General features: G+C 35.0%; 1 protein-coding gene across 1 annotated transcript in view; it reads left to right on the top strand.

Moving 5' to 3' along the window:
• Fam81b (family with sequence similarity 81 member B) overlaps nucleotides 1-23265 on the top strand; it is a 63544-nt gene that overhangs the window by 25585 nt on the left and 14694 nt on the right. The window contains exons 4-7 of the mRNA XM_046429207.1: nucleotides 46-289; nucleotides 5726-5844; nucleotides 14910-15039; nucleotides 17482-17588. Coding sequence (XP_046285163.1) covers nucleotides 46-289; nucleotides 5726-5844; nucleotides 14910-15039; nucleotides 17482-17588 — 600 coding nt within the window. The remainder of the gene's footprint in view (nucleotides 1-45; nucleotides 290-5725; nucleotides 5845-14909; nucleotides 15040-17481; nucleotides 17589-23265) is intronic.

Here is a 23265-nt window from a genome sequence, read left to right on the forward strand (position 1 = left end):
CAGTTCATTCTTGTAACACCCCTCGTATTTCCTTTTCCTGACCAGGGGTCGTCCTTTTCTTCCCGTCATCCAAAACACTCAGAAAAGTCAGCTGGAAGACAGATTGAACAACCAGGAGCGCACCATAGCATTCCTCCTTGAACAAGCCTTCCGCATCAAGGAGGACATCTCTTCTTGTCTCCAAGGGACCCACGGCTTTCGAAAAGAGGAATCACTTGCCAGGAAGTTACTAGAAAGCCATATACAGACCATCACTAGCATCGTCAAAAAACTCAACCAAAACATTGAGGTAGTTCTCTTTCACATATTGGCATCATTGCTTGACAAAAAAAATTATCAACCACCAATGTCATTTTTCAACTGTAGAAATGTGTTGCTATTGTTTATGTTTAAATGATTATAGCTGCCTCAGAGGAAAACAGTTCAATTTTTGGACTACTCATTTATGCTGAAAAGTAGAAGGAACTTACATTCAAAAACTATTTATTGTCTATCTATCTTGTATTGGCAAAGATCTATTTAACATTATACTACATATTTATGTTAAGACACTCTTAGTCTAAATCTCCAAAGTTCTATTAATGTCATGATTCCAAACAGAGGTATTCATAATACACAACATGCTGGGTCATAAATCCACCAGCAATCTCTGACTCCGTCTCCACCCACCTCTTTCAGTCTGGCCATCTGGTCTCCCAATTATTCCCTTCTATTCAGTTTGGATCATCTTCCTCCACTATGACATGTTCTTTATTTCCTTCAGGTCTCTGCTTAGACCACCTTCAAAGAGAAAATTTCCTTCATACTGTGTAAGATAGCATCCCTTCTCAGCCCAATAGTTTTAATCTCCCTTAAACTCTACTTTAATCCATAGTACTTAGCACAATCTATTTTTGTCTATTGGTTGTTTTCTTCCTCTAAAATATAATCTCCATAAGTGCAGGAAGTTTTCTTAATTCACTAGTAAGTCAACAGCAGTGTCTGGCATGTAGGCAGCACTCTAAATTCTTGAGAATGTGGGTAAATAAATTATTTTTAAGATTTTAAAGGAAAAATAAGATTTTTGATGGAAAAAGAAAATTCTTAGGCTAAACCAAGATAAGTTTTTATCTGTCAGAGTTTTTAAAGTACACATGCATGATAAATCAGGGTTAACAACTTTTGGGCAAGGATTCCAGTAAATACACCTTTAAGAACCTGGCCAAAAAAAAATGTGGAATAATGAGAAATAACAATGCCCTTTTGCTTTCTACTATCAGTGAGAATATGAATTAAAAACAAATAAACAAACAACAAAAACAAAAGATTAAATACTAATCATGGAATTAACCCAGGAATGATTTGCTCATGAATTTATCTTTGAGGTAGAGGATATTTATGAGTTTATTTCCTATCTGCAGGGTCTAGCAGACTCCATGATGCAACTGAGAAAATATGGAATGTTAAAAACTATTAGTTGACTTTTCAAAAGGTATATTAGTGATATTTAGCTCAGGTTGAATTGACCCTGGTACCTGGAAAGTCAATTGACCAAAGGTGATTCCAGACATGACAGTGTCACTAAGGTGTCAAGAGGCAAGCAGCTCTGTGCTTTTTGAGATGACCAGAAAATCAAGTAAAGGCTGGGACTGTGGCTCAGTGGTAGCACACTTGCCTGGCATGTGTGAGGGACTGGGTTCGATTCTCAGCACCACTTTCAATTCTCAGCACCATGTATAAATAAATAAAATAAAGATCTATCAACAACTAAGAAAAAATTTTAAAAAAGAAAAGAAAATCAAGTAAATATAGCACTAGCACTAAAATAAGATTCCAATACATGATCAAAATATCTTGGTAGTTGAAAAGAACACTCTCACCAAAATGTTCCTAAGCATATTCTGTATTTTGACCTGGGTCATTGTTACACAGTTGATCACATTTGTCAAGATCTATCCAGCTGTGCACTTTGATTTGTGCATTTCAATATTAATTATACCTGAATAAAATACTCTTAGTATTAAAAGGGAAAACATATTCTATATCTCTAGTATCTTTTAGTGTTTATTTTCCTACAATAATTGATTATCTAGGGCTGGGGTTGTGACTCAGTGGTAGAGCACTCGCCTCTCACTTGTGAGACCCTGGGTTTGATCCTCAGCACCACATAAAAATAAATAAACAAAATAAAGATATTGTGCCCATGTATAACTAAAAATAAAAATTACCTTAGATTAGTTCTTTTTTTTTTTTTGGTACCAGAATTAAACTCAGGGGCACTTAACCACTGAGCCACATCCCCAGCCCCATTTTGTATATTTAGATACAGGTCTCACTGAGTTGCTTAGTACCTCTTAAATTGCTTAGGCTGGCTTTGAACTGGAGATCCTCCTGTCTCAGCCTCCCTAGCTGCTGGAATTACATGCATGCATCACCACACCTGGCCAAGGTTAGTTCTTTAAAAAAAAGACAAAGCCAAAACATTTTCCAAAAAATTATAAAACCTCAAAATATTTGAGTCTTCTTAAGGGTTTGACATGATTAGAGAAAATGAGGAGGGCTGATTTATGTGGAAAACTAAATTTAAAATACATTTTAAAGGCTTTAGATAACACTGTTAAAACATTATGAAGTAGAAATTATTTGGTTACCCTTAGTGAAAAACTAAAACTATAATTAAAAGCACTTTATAGAGAAATCAATGCTATTCAAATATTTTAATAGCACCTAAACTCAGCAACCTAGTTAGTCCATTTGCAAACCAGCCAGCAAGATAGATCCAAATGTGAACTAAAACTTGACTCAGGTTCTTAAAAGGAATAAAATAATATTTTTTTAGATTACCATAATTGCAACAGTTACACTGCTTATTTCTTTTTTAAAGAAAATGATTTTTAAAGCAGACTATTAATTATGTCTTAAAAATAACATTTTTAACTTAAAAAAAAGAATTTTTTTTTTGTATAACATTGCCTTATTGTGAATCCCCCGCTACAATTTATAGAAGCAATTCTTGTTCACTGTAATTATTTTGGAAGTTCAGGAAGAAATTTTAAAACCTGAGAAAAAAATTTCTCACAATTCCACCATGAAATGTCAATCTCCGCAAACATCCAGATATATCTCCCTCTAGCTCTTGTAAGTATTCTGTTTAGGAGGCTGAAACTATTTTTGTTGCACAGTCTTTAACATAAAATTATAACACAAACCCTTTCATGTCATTAGAAACTCCTTGAATGGAGCATATACCATGATTTGCTTTATTATTCTTAATGTTAAAATATCTTTGTGCTTAAGTATATATCTGCATTTGGATTATTTCCATAATATATATTCTTAGAAATAGAATTACCAAGATATAAAGGCTGTGAAAATTCTTGATATGTGTTGCCAAATTGGTTTTCAGAAAGATTATACTGGTTTATCCTTTCATTAGCATTATATGAGAGTGATTTTTTTCAGTGGGCCTATGCCAGCATTGAGATTTATTGTTTTAATCTTTGCTAATTTCATAGGACAAAAAATTAGATGTTTTTTTCTTGAAGGTTTTGAATCCACTTTTTAAAAATGACTATGAAATTTTATATTTCCTCTGCCAATATTTTGCTCATGTTTTTTGCCAATTTGTCTTTGAGAGTTTTAGCACTTTTAAATTCTTGTTGATTTGATGAACTCTTTTACATATTAAGGATATTAACCGGTGGTACAATGATAAATGTTTAACAATAAGAATTTTTTTTTCCTGGGGAGAAAAAAACCTGATGTGTGGTGTTTGCCTACTTGCATGGTGTAAATACTCCCACTATGATTTCAAATAACCACTGTGATGACGCTGAACACAAAGGTGGGGAAAGACGAATAGCATCAGCTCTCTCTCACCAACAGGTACATGCTGATTGCAGAACGCTAATGAAACTTTGGCAATAACATTTGTTATTAATGTTTTTCAAGCTTACTTTTAATGTCTTAATTGTATTTATAATGTTTAACAAGTTTAATATAAAATATCTTAAGCACTCAAATATTTTGCTTCTTTTTACTTTTGAGATGAGAAAAGTCTTCAGAAATGAAATAATATCATCTTTTACTTGTTATTCTACTGACTTAATTTGTGTGTGTGTGTGTGTTGCTGGGGATCAAACCTAGTCAGGGACTAACACATGTGAAGCAGGAGCTCCACCACTGAGCTACATTCCAGCCTCCTCTTATGGCTTAATTTCAATTTATATTTCATTCAGTTTTTCTAAAATCTATATCAATATGACATGAGGTAAATACCTAAATGATCCTACACCATTTGTAAAATTTCTCCCCTATTGATTGGTTAGTCTCATGCATAGCATTTTCACACTTACCAAGGTCATCATGACACAATTACATTATAGGACATTATTACACTACATTGAACTCATTGGCAACATATCATTACTATACTGATTTGCTTCTTATACAAAATGTTTCATTCTATCATAGAACATGTTCACCTTCATCACTGTTCTTTAATTTAAAAAACCTACATATGAATGAGAAAAGGCAAAAACAAACTCTAGCTAGTGTTTTTCACACTTTTATATCTTCAACTTAGGCTCTCTTTGCTCTTGGGTTTTCTCAGTCTGCCAATTTAAAAATGGGAAAGATCTGTATTCGGACTTTGAAATTCCTGTCATACATTTGATAAAAAATCCTACTCTACCTAGCATAATTCATAAACCTAATTTTAAATGTAGTTCAGAACTTTGTCAAATATAATAAACTCAAATGTTTCCCCAAATCCAAATTTATTTGTTTTCTGAAATTCTATGCTCTCATTCTTTTCTCAACAACAACAAAAAAAGTATATGTCAACACTTCACATTGGAATTTGAATGTCAACTAAAATGTATTTTTTCTATGGATAGGCAATTTTTTTCAATTTTAAAATTAACATTCATAAACAGGTACAAAAAATAAAAACCACTGTTCTCAGGACCACCAATCTGGCAATATAGGAAAGACAGCTTCACTTCCAAAATACCATGAGAGAAATAACTAACAATACTCAACAACACAATCTGAAAGCACATATGCCATAAACCTTTTGTGTTCTCAAGAAATCTGAAAAAATAAACCCCTTTCACTCCACGTATATGAAATGGTTTGGTTCAGATTGGCTTATGTCAGTTGTGTTAGCTTCATTGTGGTTCTGATTCAATCCATAAAGCACCTGACTGGGCTGGGGACATAGCTCAGTTGGCAGAGTGCTTGCCTTGCATGCACAAGGCCCTAGGTTCAATCCCCAGCACCAGAAAACAAAACAAAGAAACTGACTGATGCCACATTGAATAAAAATCTCTTTTTAAATCTGATCATCCACACTGAAATCGTGTGTGTGAGAGAAATTTTTATATTAATGATGGCCAAACGGCAACTTCTGGCCAAATCAAACCAATAAACATGTTCTGTTTGGCCTATATAGTGCTCAAAGATTTTTAACAACATGCCAATATTTTTAAATTGAGATTTTTACATAAAGTCTCATTTTCTAGCTTTTGTTGAAACACTAGTGAGATGTTGCTCTCACCTGACCACAATCAGCTACAATCAAACCATAGCTGCCTCCTCCAGATAAACCAAGATCAATTCTGTGAGACCAGCCTCTTGCACTCCTTTACCACCTGGACCTAACCACAAAATCCATTTGCTTCAGGTGAAGTTTTCTTACCATGTGTGATGGAATATTAATTGCCATCTTAACTCAAAATTTCAGGTCTTAGAAGACCAAATAAGAACTCGAGATCAGGTGACCACAGGAACTAATTTCGCAGTGCAGGATCTAAACATCAAACACCTGCAAGGAGTTGGAGACCTTCGGGGAAGAGTAGCCAGGTGAGAAGAAACATGTTAACTCATGTTTAACAATCAGTTCTCAGCCATTGAATTCTCATCCCTAAATAAATTCCATAGTTTAAATAACAAGTTATTGACTTTATATTAAGCTAAACTGATGAAACAGTAGTTGAGAAAATGTCTTTAGAACTTTGAAAGACCCAAGGTTGTATTCAAGACCCCTTATACAGAATATCCAGTTTGGTTTCTCAGGAAGTGACTGGAGTCTTGTCTTCACAACCCACAACTGCCCAAATACCAACAGCCATACACAACCTATAACCACATATAAATATCCATTTGTCAGGTTCTAATGAGTAAAACATTTAAAATATACAAGGACTAGTTATCAGTCTAATCAAAGAGATTTTCTGCCAACTAGATGAAGTTTTGAATAGCAGATTTTGTATGAGTTTCAAATCAAGAGTTAATAGTAAGAAATTCAGAAAAAAAATCTGTTAAGCATTGGCAATACTTGTGAATGGCTTACCACTGATACTCTCCATCTCTGCATCTTCTGCCAGAAACTCTTTCTTCTCTCCTGAAATACCCCCACCTCAATCTTATTAATCTTCCCTGAAGTATAAAAGACCAAATGAGAATTCAGTGATTGACATCAAAGTCAAGTCTCTCAATCCGTTTATGCTGCTATAACAAAATACCTGAAGCTGGGTAATTTATTTTAAAAACCAAAACTTATTTTCCCACAGTTCTGAAGGTAGAGAAACATAACAAGGGAGTCTGAAGTTTCAGTTGTCTGGTGAGGGCTGAATCCTCCAGAGGGGAGAGACACTGTCTCCTCACACATCAGAGAAAACTAGTGAAATGGAAAACTCTTCAAATGCTGTGTGAAGACTCTTCTATAAGGGACTCACTGATCTGGCAGGAGCTCTCAGGGCCTACTCATCTCTTAAATACCTCCCTTATTAATACTCTTACGTTGGCAACACCTGAATTTTGGAGGAGACACATTTGAACAATAACATTACTCCAGGGTATTTGTCCATTCAATTAAAAAAAAAAACTAAATACTATAAGCCAGGCATTGTACTAAATTTCAGCAACACAACCTGCTCTCTTTAGCTGCTCACAGTCTATCTGGCAGAACAAGTTTTGAAGGTCAGCAATAGGGCAACACTATGCTGAAAACCTGGGGTGCTGTGAGAATATCCAACCAGACAGACAGGGGAGGGGCTTCTCAGTTGAGGTAACATTTGAGATGGGTTGCGAAGGACTTGTAGCAGTTAGCTATAAAAGGAGGGGTGGGAAAGACACTTCAAATAAAGGAGGAATGACACGTGGAAAAGAATCAAGGCAAATATTATTGTGGTGTGTTGAAAGGCTGGAAGAAGACTATTTGGGGTTATAGGATTTGAGAGTATGATTCAAGAAGATATGGGAGAAAAAGTTCAAGAAGTGGCACAAAGTTGAAATATGAGTGACTCTGTGGGCCAGTGTCTGAACACTATGTAGAAGGTTATAAATAGCCATGGGAGGATTTCAGGTAAGGGGATAATTTGGGGTGGGGGGGTTCAGAAAGAGGGTATGAGACCAGAGGCAATCCAGGGGAGAGGTGACAAGGGCCTAAACTCAGGCACTGGTCGTAAGTTCCAGAACAGAGCATTTGGAAAATTGAATCTATAGGATTAGTACATGAATTAAATGGAAGATGAGTTAAGATAAAAGAGTGCAGGATAGCTACCACGGTTTCTGTCTTGGGGACCAATTGAATGTTCATGTTATTCAACAGAAATATAAAATGAGGAACAGTTTTGACAAGGAAATGGGAAGAGAGTCAAGGGGTGATTATGTATTTGGTTAGTACCACATGGGAAGACTGTGGGATATTAACCATAAAAGGCATGGTACTCAAAGGTGTAGAGGCTGGGGGTGGGCCCAGGCTTTTGCTTGACCTATAATAAAAATGATATAGTGGCTCTGGGAAACATAGTGTAGTTCTGAAGTATGACTTCTTTCCTCTTAAAAATAAAGATACAGTGTAGGGAATAATAGCCAGGGTTGGAAAACTGTCATCAAAGAAAACTAAGTGATAACTTAGAGACAATACAAACAAAATTATTGTATTAATATTTTCTGTAAATATATAAATAAACTATATGTAACTATATAATGTTCAATATAAAGAAATTTTTATAATATTTGGGTTAAAAACATACAATTATTTCATATTTGATACATAAGAATTTTTATAGTATTTGGGTGAGTTATGAAGCAAGATACTGAAATAAACATGAGCAAATCCACAACCTTCTTAGATAGGTTTTTGCAAAAAAGATAAACACCAAATATCCATTTTAAGTGAAATATAGTGGGCTGGGGATATAGCTTAGTGGTAGAACACTTACCTAGCAAGCATGAGATCCTGAGTTCAATCCCAGAACTTCAAAAGAGAAAAACAAAATCATCAGTGAATGAAGCAAGATTTGGTACAATCTGGTGTGTGCTGATGACACTCTCCATGAGTGCCAAACCTATTATTTACAAACCTATTATTTTGTTCTTATAAATCGTATTTTGCATACAAAAGAACAAATGGGTTTAAAAGCAACCCAGAGATCAATAGAATTACATCAAGAAGAGATATACAACTCTTTTTGCTCTGCTCTGTTTCTTCCTTTTGTTTTGGGCAGGGGGTGGGGCGATGTTGGAGAGTGAACCCAAGAACTGTGCATCCTAAACACGTGCTCTATATCCCCAGCTCATTTCTTTTTTATTTATTTATTTTTTGAAACAGGGTCTTGCTATGTTGCCCTAAACTTCTGGTCTCCATCAATCCTCCTGCCTCAGCCTCCCAAGTAGCTGTGATCACAGGAGTGGGCCACTGTACCCAGCTTGCTCCAATTTCTTATTTATTTTCATCTTCAATTGTAAGCAGTGATTTTGGAACAAGGTCTTAGTTTTCCTTGAAATGTCCCCTTTTTATGGAAAATTTTTGAAATCTATTTGGAAATCTGAGACAGAATCTGGCTGAAAGCCATGAGACTTAAATTCATCCTCCCTCTCCTGTTTCTTGTCTGTGTTTTTGCCAGACAAAATGACTAATGGACAAGCTAAGGCATATTGATTACTGGCTCTCCACATCTAGTGACATTAATACCAATTAGCATTTTGAAATTAAGTGAAATGTAGTTGATTATTTTAACATAATTCCTAACAATCACCTTGCCATTTCATAAATCTGACTCAATATTTAATAACTACAATGTTCTTAGAATTTTATAACTTTTTCCCCACATCCAAACATAGTGGTAGTTTAAAAGCATGTACTTCCAATGAAATGAGATTCTTAAAGCTTCCCAGCTTACCCTTGACACCTTCTCCTCTATTTGATAGATGAGTCTCAAGTGCGAAAAAGGAAACAGTGGGTGTGCAAAGGGCACATCCCTATGGATGAATAGGTATGGCTATGGCTTACAATCGGCAGCAGAAGTCAGAGGAGGCCAAGTTGCTTGCCACATTTGACTCTTTAGACTCCAAGGCAAGATTGCATTTTTAAAAGTGATAAACTGGGTTGATGTGTGATTAAAAGCAAACTCATGTCCTTTAAAGAAACAATGATATTATAAATATCAGCAACTTTTAAAAGACAAGGGATACTTCTGGCTAAAGGGGACAGAATACACTTAACTCCACTTTCTTCTCTTGAGATATCTCAATTCCAGTGAAAAATAAAAGGAAAACAAAAACACCTCCTTTAACATAAAATGGAATTTGTCACAACCATTAACCACAAACAAAACACTCTTGCCAAATATTGTGATGTTTGGACTGACACTGTCCTTCTTAGACCTTAAACAAAGATTTCTTCCGAACCAAGAGTCATAATCCTGAAAGGCATAGGCCAAATAATTTTTTAAGTTTAAAAAAATATTTTCAGTTGTAGATGGACACAATAACTTTTTTGTTTATTTATTTTTTTAATGTGGTGCTGAGGATCAAACCCCGTGCCTCACGCCTGTGTGACAAGCACTCTACCACTGAGCCACAAACCCAGCTCACAAAATAATTTTAATTTCGCAATACTATTTGGGGGCTTAGCTGGGTCAAAAGATAGGAAATGTCCTTTTAGAGATAAGGTCAACAATGCAGAATAGCTGGGGAGCTTTAGCTGCAAATCCAATGGTGTTCTTTATTGTTTCATTAATCTAGGACTCCCTCCTTGACAGCTTGTAGTTGAGAGAAACTGGAGAGGAGGCAAGAATGTCACCACAGAAAAGCTATGACTTACATTTGATATGAGATTCTCCAGTCTGTCTTATCAAGGGACAATTGAGAGAAGTGCCCCCACCCTCAGATCTAAGGAAATACCAGATTTGATACTGCAAGACTCCACAGAGCATGGTCTCTGCCCTTCACCAAACCCCACCAATCTTCTGCAGGCAGCCAGAAATATTCACAGATGTCATAGTGATAGGCAGAATCTACCCATGAATAAAAATCACTTCCACTACCATCTCCGATAAACAGACAGACAGATCAGTCTGGGATGGATAGATACACAGACAGACAAAACACAGGTCAAAGAATGAATGTACTTCATGAAAGGAATTGGCCAAAAAAGTAAAGAGGTCATACAAAAATTCTCCTGGTTTCAAAGAAATCAAGAGCAAAAGAGATAAAAGATTGTATGAACAATTGTGAGTAATTTGGCTCCTTCCAAAACCCCCACCAAATCTACAGTAAAAAGATTTTCTCTTTAAAACATAAACCCCACAAGGACAAGGGATATCAGCATAGAAGTCCTGGAAATGAGAAAGCAGGAGGACATGTGGAAACTGCCTTAGCAGATTTCATAAAACTAACTTTAAAGCTGTGGGATAAGCTGAGAACCTTGATTTCACACCACAAAAATCTCAAAAGGTTTCAGGCAATTGCCTCTATGGAGAGGAACTGAGAGAAGCAGGGAAAGGTCAGGAACCATGGTAAAGTAGGTCTCCCCTCATCTTGCAGACTGCCAGTAGATGCCTAGAATTGCAGATAGTACCAAACCCTACAATTACTCTTTTTCCTATATATACATACCTATGATAAAGTTTAATTTGTAAATTAGGTATAATAAGAAATTAACACTAATAACTAATAATATATAAAAATTATAACATATATACTGTAATAAAAGTCATGTAACTGTGTTCTTGTTCTCTCTCAATAGCTAATTGTACTGTACTCACCCTTTTCCATTTAATACTTTCAACCCGATTGACTACAGGTAACTGAAGTGTAAAACTGGATAAGGGACAACTCCTATAGTTTTGTTGTTTTTTTTTGCCTTTTATTATTGACTTTTAAACTATAAACATGTTTTACTTTGATAAGATAAAAGTTAATTTTAAAAATGAGGTATAAGGGCCGGGGTTGTGACTCCGTGGTAGAGTACTTGCCTAGCTTGTGTGAGGCACTGGGTTTGATCCCTGGCACCACATAAAAAACAAATAAAATAAAGGTATTGTGTCTATTTACAACTAAAAAAATGTATAAAAAACGAGATATAAGAGTATTTCCCCCCACAAAACAAAGAGGGTATCATGTAACAAAAGGAAATAGATAAATTGGAATTTCTCAGGGATAAGATAAAAGGAAAAAAAAATGAAAATATTAAAGATTAAATCTACTTTAGAAACTCCTAAGCAGGATAAATGCAACAAAAAATAATAAAGAGTTATTCAAAAAATAAAAAGCATGAGCAAACCACATCAAGAAAATGCTTTTGACATAAAAATGGATATGGATAAGTATGTTTATGACTGACACACCATAGAAAATTTCATGGATGTAAGAGAAGACAATTTAATGGAAACAGAGATCAAAAGGTAAAACTGTGTCCTTGGAAAAACCTGATGTAAGAACAATTAACCCAAGATAACCTGGTTGAAGTTACTGAACATCAACGATAAAGAATCACTGAGCATCTAGGTAGACAAAGCAAATCTCACAAAAGAAGGGAAAGGTATAATCACCTCACACTTCTATATCTCAACCAGCACCAGAAAAGAATGGAGCAACATCTACCATGTTTACCTTTCAAGTGTTAAAGAACAGATTTTCCTAAGGATTTTAACATTACTGAGCCTTTCTTTTGAAATCTATATGACAAAACCCGGCCACTGAGGAATTTTTTAAAAAAGGAATTTCAGAAAAAGAATCATAATTTAGAAGGACTGTTAATAAACATAGATCTAAATATAGAATAAAAATTCAATAACTGTAGGAATTCTGGTTATAGAACATAATAAAAGTATCATAAAATTAAGCATTTAAAAATAGCAAACTATTCACAGACTGTTGAAGAACAAGTATATAAATTTATTTCCTCCATTTTTTTCATATGGTCAACAGATAATATCTAAAGTTGAGTTGGTATTGTAAAAAAAATAACAATTCCAATCTACAATAACTTTTTATAGCTTCTTTATTTCAGAAACAAATATCTCTCATAGTGAAGAAATACATAGCCAGCGTTCCATATTGTACTGAACAGATTAAGAATTTTTCTTGTCATTATTCCCTAAACAATACAGTATGATGGCTATTTGCAAAGCTTTTACATTGTATTTATTATTATAGCTAATATAAAAGTTATTTAAGGTATTTGGCAGGATACCATTAATATAAGAAACTCGAAAATCTGTGGATTGGGTATCTTCAGGGTTCTGGGGGCTGTCCTAGAACCATTCCCCTATAGAAACCAAAGGATGACTGCACACACACACACACACACACACCTATTATTAAGAGAATGACAGGGTGGGGGGGCTGGGGTTGTGGCTCAGAGGTAGAGCACTCGCCTACCATGCGTGAAACTCTGGGTTCAATCCAGAGTTCAATATAAGGTAAAGATATTGTGTCCACCTATAACTAAAAAATAAATATTAAAAAGAATGACCAAATATTAAATATTAGCAATGTTATTTCTGAGAAGTGGGATTTTGTTTTTTTTCTTTTTCTTTCTTTCTTTTTTTTTGTTTTTTTTTTTTGGTATTATATGAATTTTTTTACAATGGGCATGTTACTATTTTAACAGAAACAATAAAACCATTCTAAAGAAAGAGGAGGTAGAGACTTCCTTTTGGAAGATAGAATGCAGTTTGAAAAGCTGCTTAACAATCCTTCACTTCAACATGCATGGGTGGGCTTGTGGAGGAAGCCAGGGGAGGTGAAAATGAATAGGTGGCAGCTTCCAAGATGACTAATAAATAATAGCTGCTAATCTTGTGTGGGTGTTCCCTCTGCACTAGGTACTGGCCACATGCTTTATATTCATCACCACCTTCCTTGAATAACTTTACTAAGTAGTGCTTCTCAGGACCTCCACTTAAGTTTTGAAGGTTGAACACGAAATGCTCTTGAGACATGTGTCCACTGTTGCCCAGGTGTTTGACACCCTCTGGAATTGCATGGTAGACAAATTGTACAACTGTGTATAGTGATCTTGGCATCACTATACCCCCTCCATTTTTTTTTTCAGATGAGGAAAACTGAAACTCATAGAAGAAACTTGACCCAGATCACAAACTTAGGAAGTAGCAAAGCCAGGACTCAAAGTCTGGCTTATCTGACATCAAAGACAAATCTGACAATGGAGACCAGTGGCCTCTAATACACAGACCAACTGTCCCTGGGGGTAGAGAATGAGGGAGGGATAGAAGGAGGTAGCAGGAAGCAGTGGTAGCAGCAAGCACTCCTATGTATTTTGGGGGAGGGATTTTAATATGGACTCACATAAAGATGGAATTCCAACTAATCAATAATAGAGGTATAATTCTGACAATGACAGTTTTCATAGACAAACATGGAAAATGGCTTTGGGGCATGACTTGAGTGCATACCATCTTGCTTCTATTCTTGACAAGACTGACTCCTAATATTTTCTCTGGTAGCCTCTGCTCCTACCACCAGCCATCTGGTATCCATCCCTTCAAGGGCATGTTCAGGCAAAATTACCTTCTTAAACCACCTTTAGTTCAATTCTTTGGCACCAAAAATCTTAAGAAAAAAATTTCATTTCTGGTTCCCCCAAATTATCAATTGTCATAATGCAAACTTAGTAGCACTTAGCATGGCAATATGAAAATGTAGTGTTCCTAATACTATCTGCAGACAATTGAAACAGTTATTTTATAAAATGACAATGTTAAAGTGCTCTCTGATAACTCAAACATGGAAGACACAGTCCTTCAGTGCTCTCCATTTTATCTGTCATGAATTCAGGGAACATTTAATGAAACTGATCACTAATGCAGATGTAAACTGCTCTCTCCCAAGTGAGGTCTTCGGTAATGGTAGGGGGCTAGGGCTCTGTGTTTTCTTCCCTGACATGCTGGGAAGATAGTAAATCTTCAACTCAGCTCCATCTCACCAGAGGTCCCTCCCTAAAATATCAAATGCTACCTATGGACCAAAACTTCATCCATATGTTAATATGAATTATTTTTGTCCCTATAAAAGACAAAGGCTAGCTGAGACCATTCAAGGAACAGGAGGTTTGGGGCTAAGAAGGTGATTTTTAAATTTTTTTTAAATTTCTTTTTTTTTTTTTTTTTGTTTTAATGGATTAGAAGATCTTTGTTTGGGTGGGACATCTTTTCTACCCAAAGGAGAAGAACTAGGCAATCTGGGTGCCAAGTAGATTCAAAACTTGGATTAAAGGGAGCAAAGTGGATTCAAAACATGATAAAGAAGAGGACATTTTATCAATTTTGCCTAACCACAGACAGCATGGTGTATCCCTCCAAAATTAAAATCTGTTAGAAGTCCTTTGAATGAGTTAATATAATGCTAAAAATGTAAACATTTCCCCAATTTATTCTAATGTTCCCTTACACCAATTTGATGCTCTGGGTTTGGGCCAGAATTTTAAAAACTGATTTCTCTCTCATCAGGAAGAAAAAGAAAATGAAAAAGGAGATTCCTATACATACTACTACATCTACCAACGTTATTCAGAGAACTTTAGAACGTTTGTCAGCAAATGAATGCACAGAACTTATAGTATTTAAGATGTTATAAGGCTGTTGAACTCACATAGATTTCCATGTTGGCACTAGATGTGACTCAAGCATTATGAAGCTTTCTGGAGATATACACTTCATCAGGAATGAGTACCGGCAAATGGAGAAATCAATTCAAGACCTCTTGTCTGCCCTAGAAACTGTTTCCAAGAACGTGGATATGAAGGTAATTGGAAAGAGATGGGACTCATGCTATGTGTTACTGCCTGAAGTAAGCTCATCCATTATGTCGCATCAAAATGGCCAGAGAGGTGGTAATTTTTTAAAAAGAACTCTTTTCTTCCAAAATGAGTAATCTGACAGCTCATGCATACATACAGTCAGTCCAGTCAACAAATATTTAATGAGTGCCACTTATATTCTAGTACTGCTGCTCGTTGTGAGCATAGACTGCCTGATTCCACTGTTAACATCATTTGCTTATTTTCTGGCTTCCCCTCAAAGACTGGAGCCAGGGATTATAAACAGGCATTTCCCAAGGAAGCTATTATTATTAAAGATCCAACATTAACGTAAGTTGATCATGTTACATCCCTGTTTAAAACCCTTCAATAGTTTATGTCTCTTATAAAAAATACAAAAGTCCTTTGGCCTGAATTTTAAAGGCCATCTCTTCACAAGCCCCCGCTTAGTATCTGTACTTATTATCTGTGCTTTCTGACTCACTCTTAATACCAGGGGCACCAGCTACCTATAAGTAGTTACATGCTTATAGATTTGTCTGTGCCCATTATCGTTTCCTACTTAAACTGTAATAGCAGTGTTGATTTACTCTTTGACATGTGTGTTAGTCCAAAACCTTTGAGAAGTCAATGCTGTAAAGGAATTAGATGAACAAGATGATTAGATGAACAAGAGATTAACTGAGGGGAAAATCTATGAGGAAAAGAGCTGTATGAGACTGGAAGAACCCTAGTCTGCAAGCAGTCTGGGTCCTGTGGGGTGGAGTGGGAACCAGGAAGAAGGTCTTTAGCTGCAATATCAAGAGGAGCTGTTCATCAAGTTCCTGAGAGCAGCCTGTGCAAAAGAATGTCTGGACACATGCTGATCTTTTTGGGTCTAGGCAGTCTAGGCCCTTGAACAAATTATGTTCCTTGCAGTAGATGTCATGTTAAACATGAAATAAACACTAGAATTATAAGAATATTTTTTATTCAAGGGGCTGGATTTTTATTTCTTTTCATATAATTTTCTTATTAATTTCTGGTTTTAGAGTAGTATAGTTAGACTAATGACCTATGTTTTTCCTTCCTTTTGGAATAATTTGAAATTTTCTTTATAGTCACACACATGCTTAGTTGCTGCAAATGCTCATAGGCACTGGGAAAGTGTTGGCTATTTGAAAGCTACATAGTTTGATAAATAAATATATTTAATAAAATTTATATTTTTCCTATCTTCCTACATCCTTATTAGTATTTTATTTATTTTCCCAGGAAAGAAACAAAAAAGGCATTAAAAATCACTATTATATGACATGTTAGTTTATCCTAAAAAGTTGTTGCTTTCCAATTCAGTATATAGAATAAAAAAGGTCCAAAGTTCTTTATTTTTTCACTGAGGATTTTGCCCTTTAGCTATAAAAATTGGCATCTCTGTCCCACTTTCTAACATATTTTGTCTTGAATAATATTTTATCTAACATTATGACTGCTCTGCCTGTTTTCCCTTTTCTTTCCCAGATATATATTAGCCTGTTATTTTATTTTCAACATTTCTGCTTTCATCCTGTTAAAAGTAAACAATCATTCCGGTGCTATTGTTTGCCCACGAAATATGTATCTCTTCAAACTCTTACATTATCCACCTCTTTTTTTTTTTTTTTTTGCTAAGAGAACACTGATTACATCAAATGCCCACCTTCTTCAGGAGTTGAAGTTTGCTTGTACGATGTCAATGCTGTTTCATTCTCCTTGACAGCGATTAGTTCAGACACAATCACTGTGCTGCAATTCTGCATCTATTTTTTAATCCAGTTCTTGTACCTAAAGGATTTCTCTAATGCTTCTAGCAATATGAAAGGCGTCCTATTCATAAATTTCAGAACAGAACCTTTTCCCCCCGCTATCTTTATATGCCCTAAGTCATTTCACTTGTGATTCTTTTATGGTCATGTCAGAATACTAGCTGGAGATCAAAGGGCCTGAATTTGGTCAGTCATGTGTTTTCCTCAGAGCCCAACTGTGTATTTAAACATTATTCACTAAATATTTGTTGACTATTTATAACCAGTCACCTAATATGCCCTGAGGATATAGTGGTGAAAGGATATAATTGCTTACATTGTAAACAGAAAGTAAAAAAAAAAAAAAAGTGTGTCAAATTAATAAATAAACTAATGTCAAGAGTGTGTTTTTAATATCATTATTTAGCCAATTATATAAAAGAATATTATGCACAGCAAATGGAGCACTTCCCATTATTCTTTTCCTGAAAATAGTGTGACTATAACTGTGAATCATACTCATTTGAAAAAAGTAGTTTTCAAATGCAAACATGCTTTCAGTTCAAGTCTATTTGCTGCCTCCTTTAGGAATAAAATATAATTCATGTAAGTGCTGGTGACTTTTCTCATACACAAAAAAGCTCCCTCTTGTACTTTCATTAGGTAATGCAGCTCTTAGGAAAGATAGAGTCTTCCACTTCTGAGCAAACCTCAAATTTAAAGATGATCCAAGGAGATTATCGCCATGAAATGAACCTTTTGGAATTCAAGTAAGTGAATGGAAGATTTTTAATTCTGTTAAGTGAATTCCAAAGAGTTTTGTCTACTAAAAGCATTGACATTAAATAAAAACCTATCCCAGGAATTTGAACCTGATTAAGAAATGAAGTAGCAAACCAAAGCAGACAATATTCCACCCTAAAGCAACTTATACAATAAGCATAAAAGAAGAAATATGATTATCAGTTTTGTCATACTTCTTTGTATAATATCTCAACATTCACTCTGACCTTCCCTATAGAGTAATTTTAACTTATGACCAATTTTATATTAAATGCCTCAATGTAAATCACTGCTGAATATAAATTGATTACCAAAGATTATCAGATACTTTTCAAAGCAATTTTGACTTGCAAGCTTTTCATTTAAGGTTTCTTCTAATATCCTCTACTTACTCCATTATATTGCCCATTTTTAAAACTAGTTTTTATCATGTCTTAAACTAAATTTTCCCCCTCTCAGCAGAGAAAGTAGTAAAATCTCTGAAGACATTCAAATTACTCCCCTCCCCACTTGAGGCTGCCATTGTAGCTCAATGGTAGAGTGCTTGCCTAGCATGTGTGAGGCACTGGGTTTGACCCTCAGCACAAGACAGAAAGAGAGAGAGAGAGAGAGCGCGAGTGCAAGAGAGAGGGGGCGGGAATTGGAAAAACTTACTGGCCCCTCATTCTCAAATCTCCCTTACCACCATTGTCCAGGGGTTCTGGTGCAGGCAAAATAAAATTCTAGTCACTTGGATGATGGTACCTAAATGTCCTGATATGCTTGTTCTTTTTCCTTTGCTTCCCATATCTTGAGGATTTAATGCTTTGGTCAAATCCAGTATTCTGATTATACTCTGCTTTCTCCATTTCTCCCTATCTCCACTGTATTTTATTAAATCTAAGTGCCCTTCAATGATAAGACACACCATTGTTAAGACATGAAGCTAACAATCAAGCCATAGCACACCATCATTTTTAATATACTTGATTTTGGACATGTTATAAAATATGTGTGCCCTAAAAAATGATGAAAAACACTAGCTATCACTAAATGCATATAGGTAGATATCTTAAATAAACATACAATACCTACTTTCTTCACACTCTGAAAGCACTTTGTCTTGAATTCTAGCACAGTGAGAATTCCCAGTAAATACCTCTGTGATGTTTGACAAGATGCCTTTGGTTTGAAATTCAGACAAAGAAAAGTATCCAAAGGAAAAGTAGAAAAGTAAACTATTTATATATGTACAGTTCAAGAACTAATTTCCTAGGGAAGAGATGGAAGAGCTGGGACTTATAATCCAGAGTGGGAGACTGGAGACTGGACTTAAAAGAATAAAGAGTATTAACAAAAAAAAAAAATTAAAATCAAAGAGGGAAAAGGGAAATGTTTGAGATGTAGGGTTGACTACTTCATTAATGATGAAGCTCATCTTCTCCATCTTCATTAATGCGGGAAACAGGCTTATAGATGAGTCACTCATCTACATAGTTAAATGTGAATCTGGACATTTTTACAATAGTGTGAATTTGAATCATTTATTCATTTTACATAATTAAGTCTTAAAATTTTGGCAGTATTTCAGTAGGTGATCATGAATCTATAATTCATAATTTTTTCTAGACAAATAGTTGTGAACTCTAGTAATTCACTTAGTTGTAAGACTGACTCTCTTCTATTTAAATCTTCCCCACTTAAAAAAATATGGACTTACTCTGTAACAAAATTAATCTAAAATGAAAAGAAAAGGTCAACTTTTCGGCTCCATAATATAACCATTGCTAACAACAGGGATATATCTTTCCATACTTTCCTCTTAATTAATATGAACACATAACAGGAAAAAAAGACATGTACACTATATATATATGGAGAGAGAGGAGAGAGAGAGAGAGAGAGAGAGAATACAATTTTTTTGTTTATTTGTTTTGTTTTGCAGTACTGGGGATTGAACTCAGGGCCTTACACATGGTTGGCAAATGCTCTACCACTGAATTATATCTCCACCCCAAGAGTATGGTTTTAAAAATAAATACTGGGATGAGTGGTAGAGCATTTGTTTAACATGTGTGAGTCCCTCCCTGGGTTTAATCCCCATCACAACAAAAAATAAATAAACAAAATAAAATAAATTCTATGTAAATTACTCAATTTTTCCATTTTATCTGCATACCTCTTGAGGACAGTGAATATTATTCAAACATTATTTTTCATAGCTGAGTATTATAATGTGCCATAATTCAACCATTTACCTTATTGCTGAATAGATTATTTCATCACAACCAAATAATGATTATGTGTCTATCTTTAGATATCCTTAGATTCTGGAGCTGTTATTTCTAAAGGCAAGATTCCTAGGTCAAATAATATATGTATTTATTAATTTTTTATAAACTTTTTTTCTTAAAATATTATAGTAATTTATATTTCTATCAGAAATATATGAAAATGCATTTATACATCTATACATTCTTACCAATACTAGATATGCTCTCTTTTTAGTATTTGTCAATTAAAAGATGAAAAATGGCATGTATTTCAATTTGCATTCCCTTCACTATTTTGCTTTTCTTTTCTGTGAACTGCCAATTCTTATCTCTTATCAAATTTTTGTATTGGGATTTTTAAAAAATCATTATTTATCAATTTGTAGGATTCCTTTATATTAGGGATATTAATCCCTAGACTGAGATATGTGTTACAAATGTATTTTACACAAAAGGAAAGTAAGGTAGGTAGGGCTCTTTAAAACAGAGTATTTCTGTTTTAATCTAGTATATTAGATTTCAGCAAGGTTGCCTTTGAACAACAATAGTTGTAGTTCCATGACTTTTTAAAAAATATATAAATAACCACTAATATTAGAATTTTAAGATACATATGAATTTAAAATTAAAGTAGACGGGGTACAGAATTTGCTTTTCTTTTCTTTTTGAAGGAAGAACTGTCTGAACAAAGAGATTAATTTCAATAAAAGTATTTCAATAAAATTAGAGTTAAGTTTAAATAAGCAACTTTCTCATTTAGAAACTTTGACAAGTTCTAGCTTAATTGTCAACTAAACTTATATTTTACCTTAAACTTAGAAGCCACAATAATGTCTGGGGGTTTCCTGGGGAATTCCTGGAACTTTGGCATCCATCACTAGATCTGGACAAAGAAGATGTGCACTGAAATCCTATAAGAACCCCCATTCTAGAAGTCATAGATGTCCAGCTAACTGTCCTAAAGTCAACAACTTAATGCTTATATAGCAAGAGTTTTGGCCATAATGAAATACAGCCATCTTTTAATAAGGGTTTGACAGGGGCAGCAACTGCCCATAACTTCCTGGATAGTTCCTACTGCTGATACTGTTTAGTGTTAGACCAATGACGCAAAGAAAAGATCACCGACTCCAATTGAAATCAAATTAAAGCAAGCTTATAATTTCTACCGGCAGGGCTGCCTCTCCCAACAAAAACATGGAACAAAAGACAGCCCTGCAGCTGTCTTGGAGCACAGCTTTATAGCACAGAAAGTTACACAAAGGGGGGTTTGAGAACTTACAGATAACAAAATTTTGACAAGCATAGAACAAAGGCTATTTAATATTTTAGCTGGCCCTGACATCAGAGTTTATGAGGGTCATTAGAGCTTCAGAGAGGGTGGTTATCTGGTCAGGGAAAGCCAGGCATGAGTGAGTGCAAGGCATGGGCAGGCATTCCAAGCAAGTTTAGAAATTGCAGTAATTTATAGTAAAGCCGAAATTAGCTTTTCATGCCTTTGTGGCGAGATGGCTCCCAATTTTAAGAGGGAATTAGGCTGGGTTTATAATTAGTAGATAGGTATTTTTAAAATTTTTTTATTATAATTTTTTATATATGATAGCACAACATATTACAATTCATATTAAACATATAGAGTATGATTTTTCATATCTCTGGTTGTATAAAAAGTATATTCACACCATTCGTGTTTTCATACATGTACTTAGGGTAATGATATCCATCTCCTTACACCATCTTTACACCCTGCCCCCTCCCTTCCCCTCCCTCCACTTTGCCCTATCTACAGTTCATCTAATCTTCCCATGCTCCCCCTCCCAACCCCACTATAAATCTGCCTTATTATATCAGAGACAGCATTCAGTATTTGTTTTTTGAGATTGGCTAACTTCACTTAGCATTATATTCTCCAACTCCATCCATTTATCTGCAAATGCCATGATTTTATTCGCTTCTGATGCTGAGTAATATTCATTGTGTTTACATACCACATTTTCTTTTGCATTCATTTACATTTAACAGTTTAGCTATTGTGAATTGTGCTGCTATAAACATTGATGTGGCTGTGTCCCTGTAGTATACTGTTTTTAATCCCTTTGGGTATAGACGGAGGAGTGGGATAGCTGGGTCAAATGGTGATTCCATTCCCAGGTTTCCAAGGATTCTCCATACTGCTTTCCACATTGGCTGTACCATTTTGCAGTCCCACCAGCAATGCCTTTTTTCCCCACATCCTCGCCAACACTTATTATTTTTGGTATTCTTAATACCTGCCATTCTGACTGGAGTGAGATGAAATCTTAAGTGTAGTTTTTATATGCATTTCTCTAATTGCTAGAGAAGTTGAACATTTTTTCATATATTTCTTGATTGATTGTATATCACCTTCTGAGAGTGTCTGTTCAGGTCGTTGGCCCATTTATTGACTGGGTTATTTGTTTTTTGGTGTTTAGATTTTTGAGTTCTTTATATATCCTAGAGATCAGTGCTCTATCTGATGTGCTTGTGGTGAAAATTGCTACGATGCTGTAGGTTCTCTATTCACCTCACAGATTATTTCTTTTGCTTTTTAGTTTAAACCCATCCCATTTATTAATTCTTTTTTTAAAGAGAGAGAATTTTTAATATTTATTTTTTATTTTTTGATGGACACAACATCTTTATTTTATTTTTATGTGGTACTGAGGATAGAACCCAGAGCCCCATGCATGACAGGCAAGCGCGATACCACTTGAGCCCCATCCCCAGCCCCATCCCATTTATTAATTCTTGATTTTATTTCTTGTGCTATAGAAGTCTTATTAAGGAAGTAAGGGCCTAATCTGACATGATGGAGATTAGGGCCTACTTTTTTTCTGTTAGACGCAGGGTCTCTGGTTTAATTCCTAGGTCCTTGATCGACTTTGAGTTGAGTTTTGTGCATGGTGAAAAAATAGGGTTTTAATTTTACCTTGTTGCCTGTGAATTTCCAGTTTTCCCAGCACTATTTGTTAAAAATGCTATCTTTTCTCCATTGCATGTTTTTGGCACCTTTGTCTAATATAAGAAAATTGTAATTTTGTATGCTAGTTTCTTTTCTGTACAATTGGTCTACCAGTCTGTTTTGGTGCCAATATCATCCTATTTTTGTTACTATTGCTATATTGTAGTATAGTTTAAGGTCTGGTATAATGATGCCACCTGCTTCACTCTTCTTACTAAGGATTGCTTTAGCTATTCTGGATTTCTTATTTTTCCAGATGAATTTCATGACTACTTTTTCTATTTCTATGAGGAATATCATTGAGATTTTGATTGGAATTGCATTAAATCTGTAAAATGCGTTTAGTAGTATGGTCATTTTGACAATATTAATTCTGCCTATCCAAGAACAAGGGAGATCTTTCCATCTTCTAAGTTTGTCTTTAATTTC

The sequence above is a fragment of the Marmota monax genome, unplaced genomic scaffold, assembly GCF_021218885.2.
Source record: "Marmota monax isolate L192 unplaced genomic scaffold, Marmota_monax_Labrador192_F-V1.1 WCK01_AAM20220418_F8-fsc00018, whole genome shotgun sequence".
NCBI classification, from domain to species: domain Eukaryota; kingdom Metazoa; phylum Chordata; class Mammalia; order Rodentia; family Sciuridae; genus Marmota; species Marmota monax.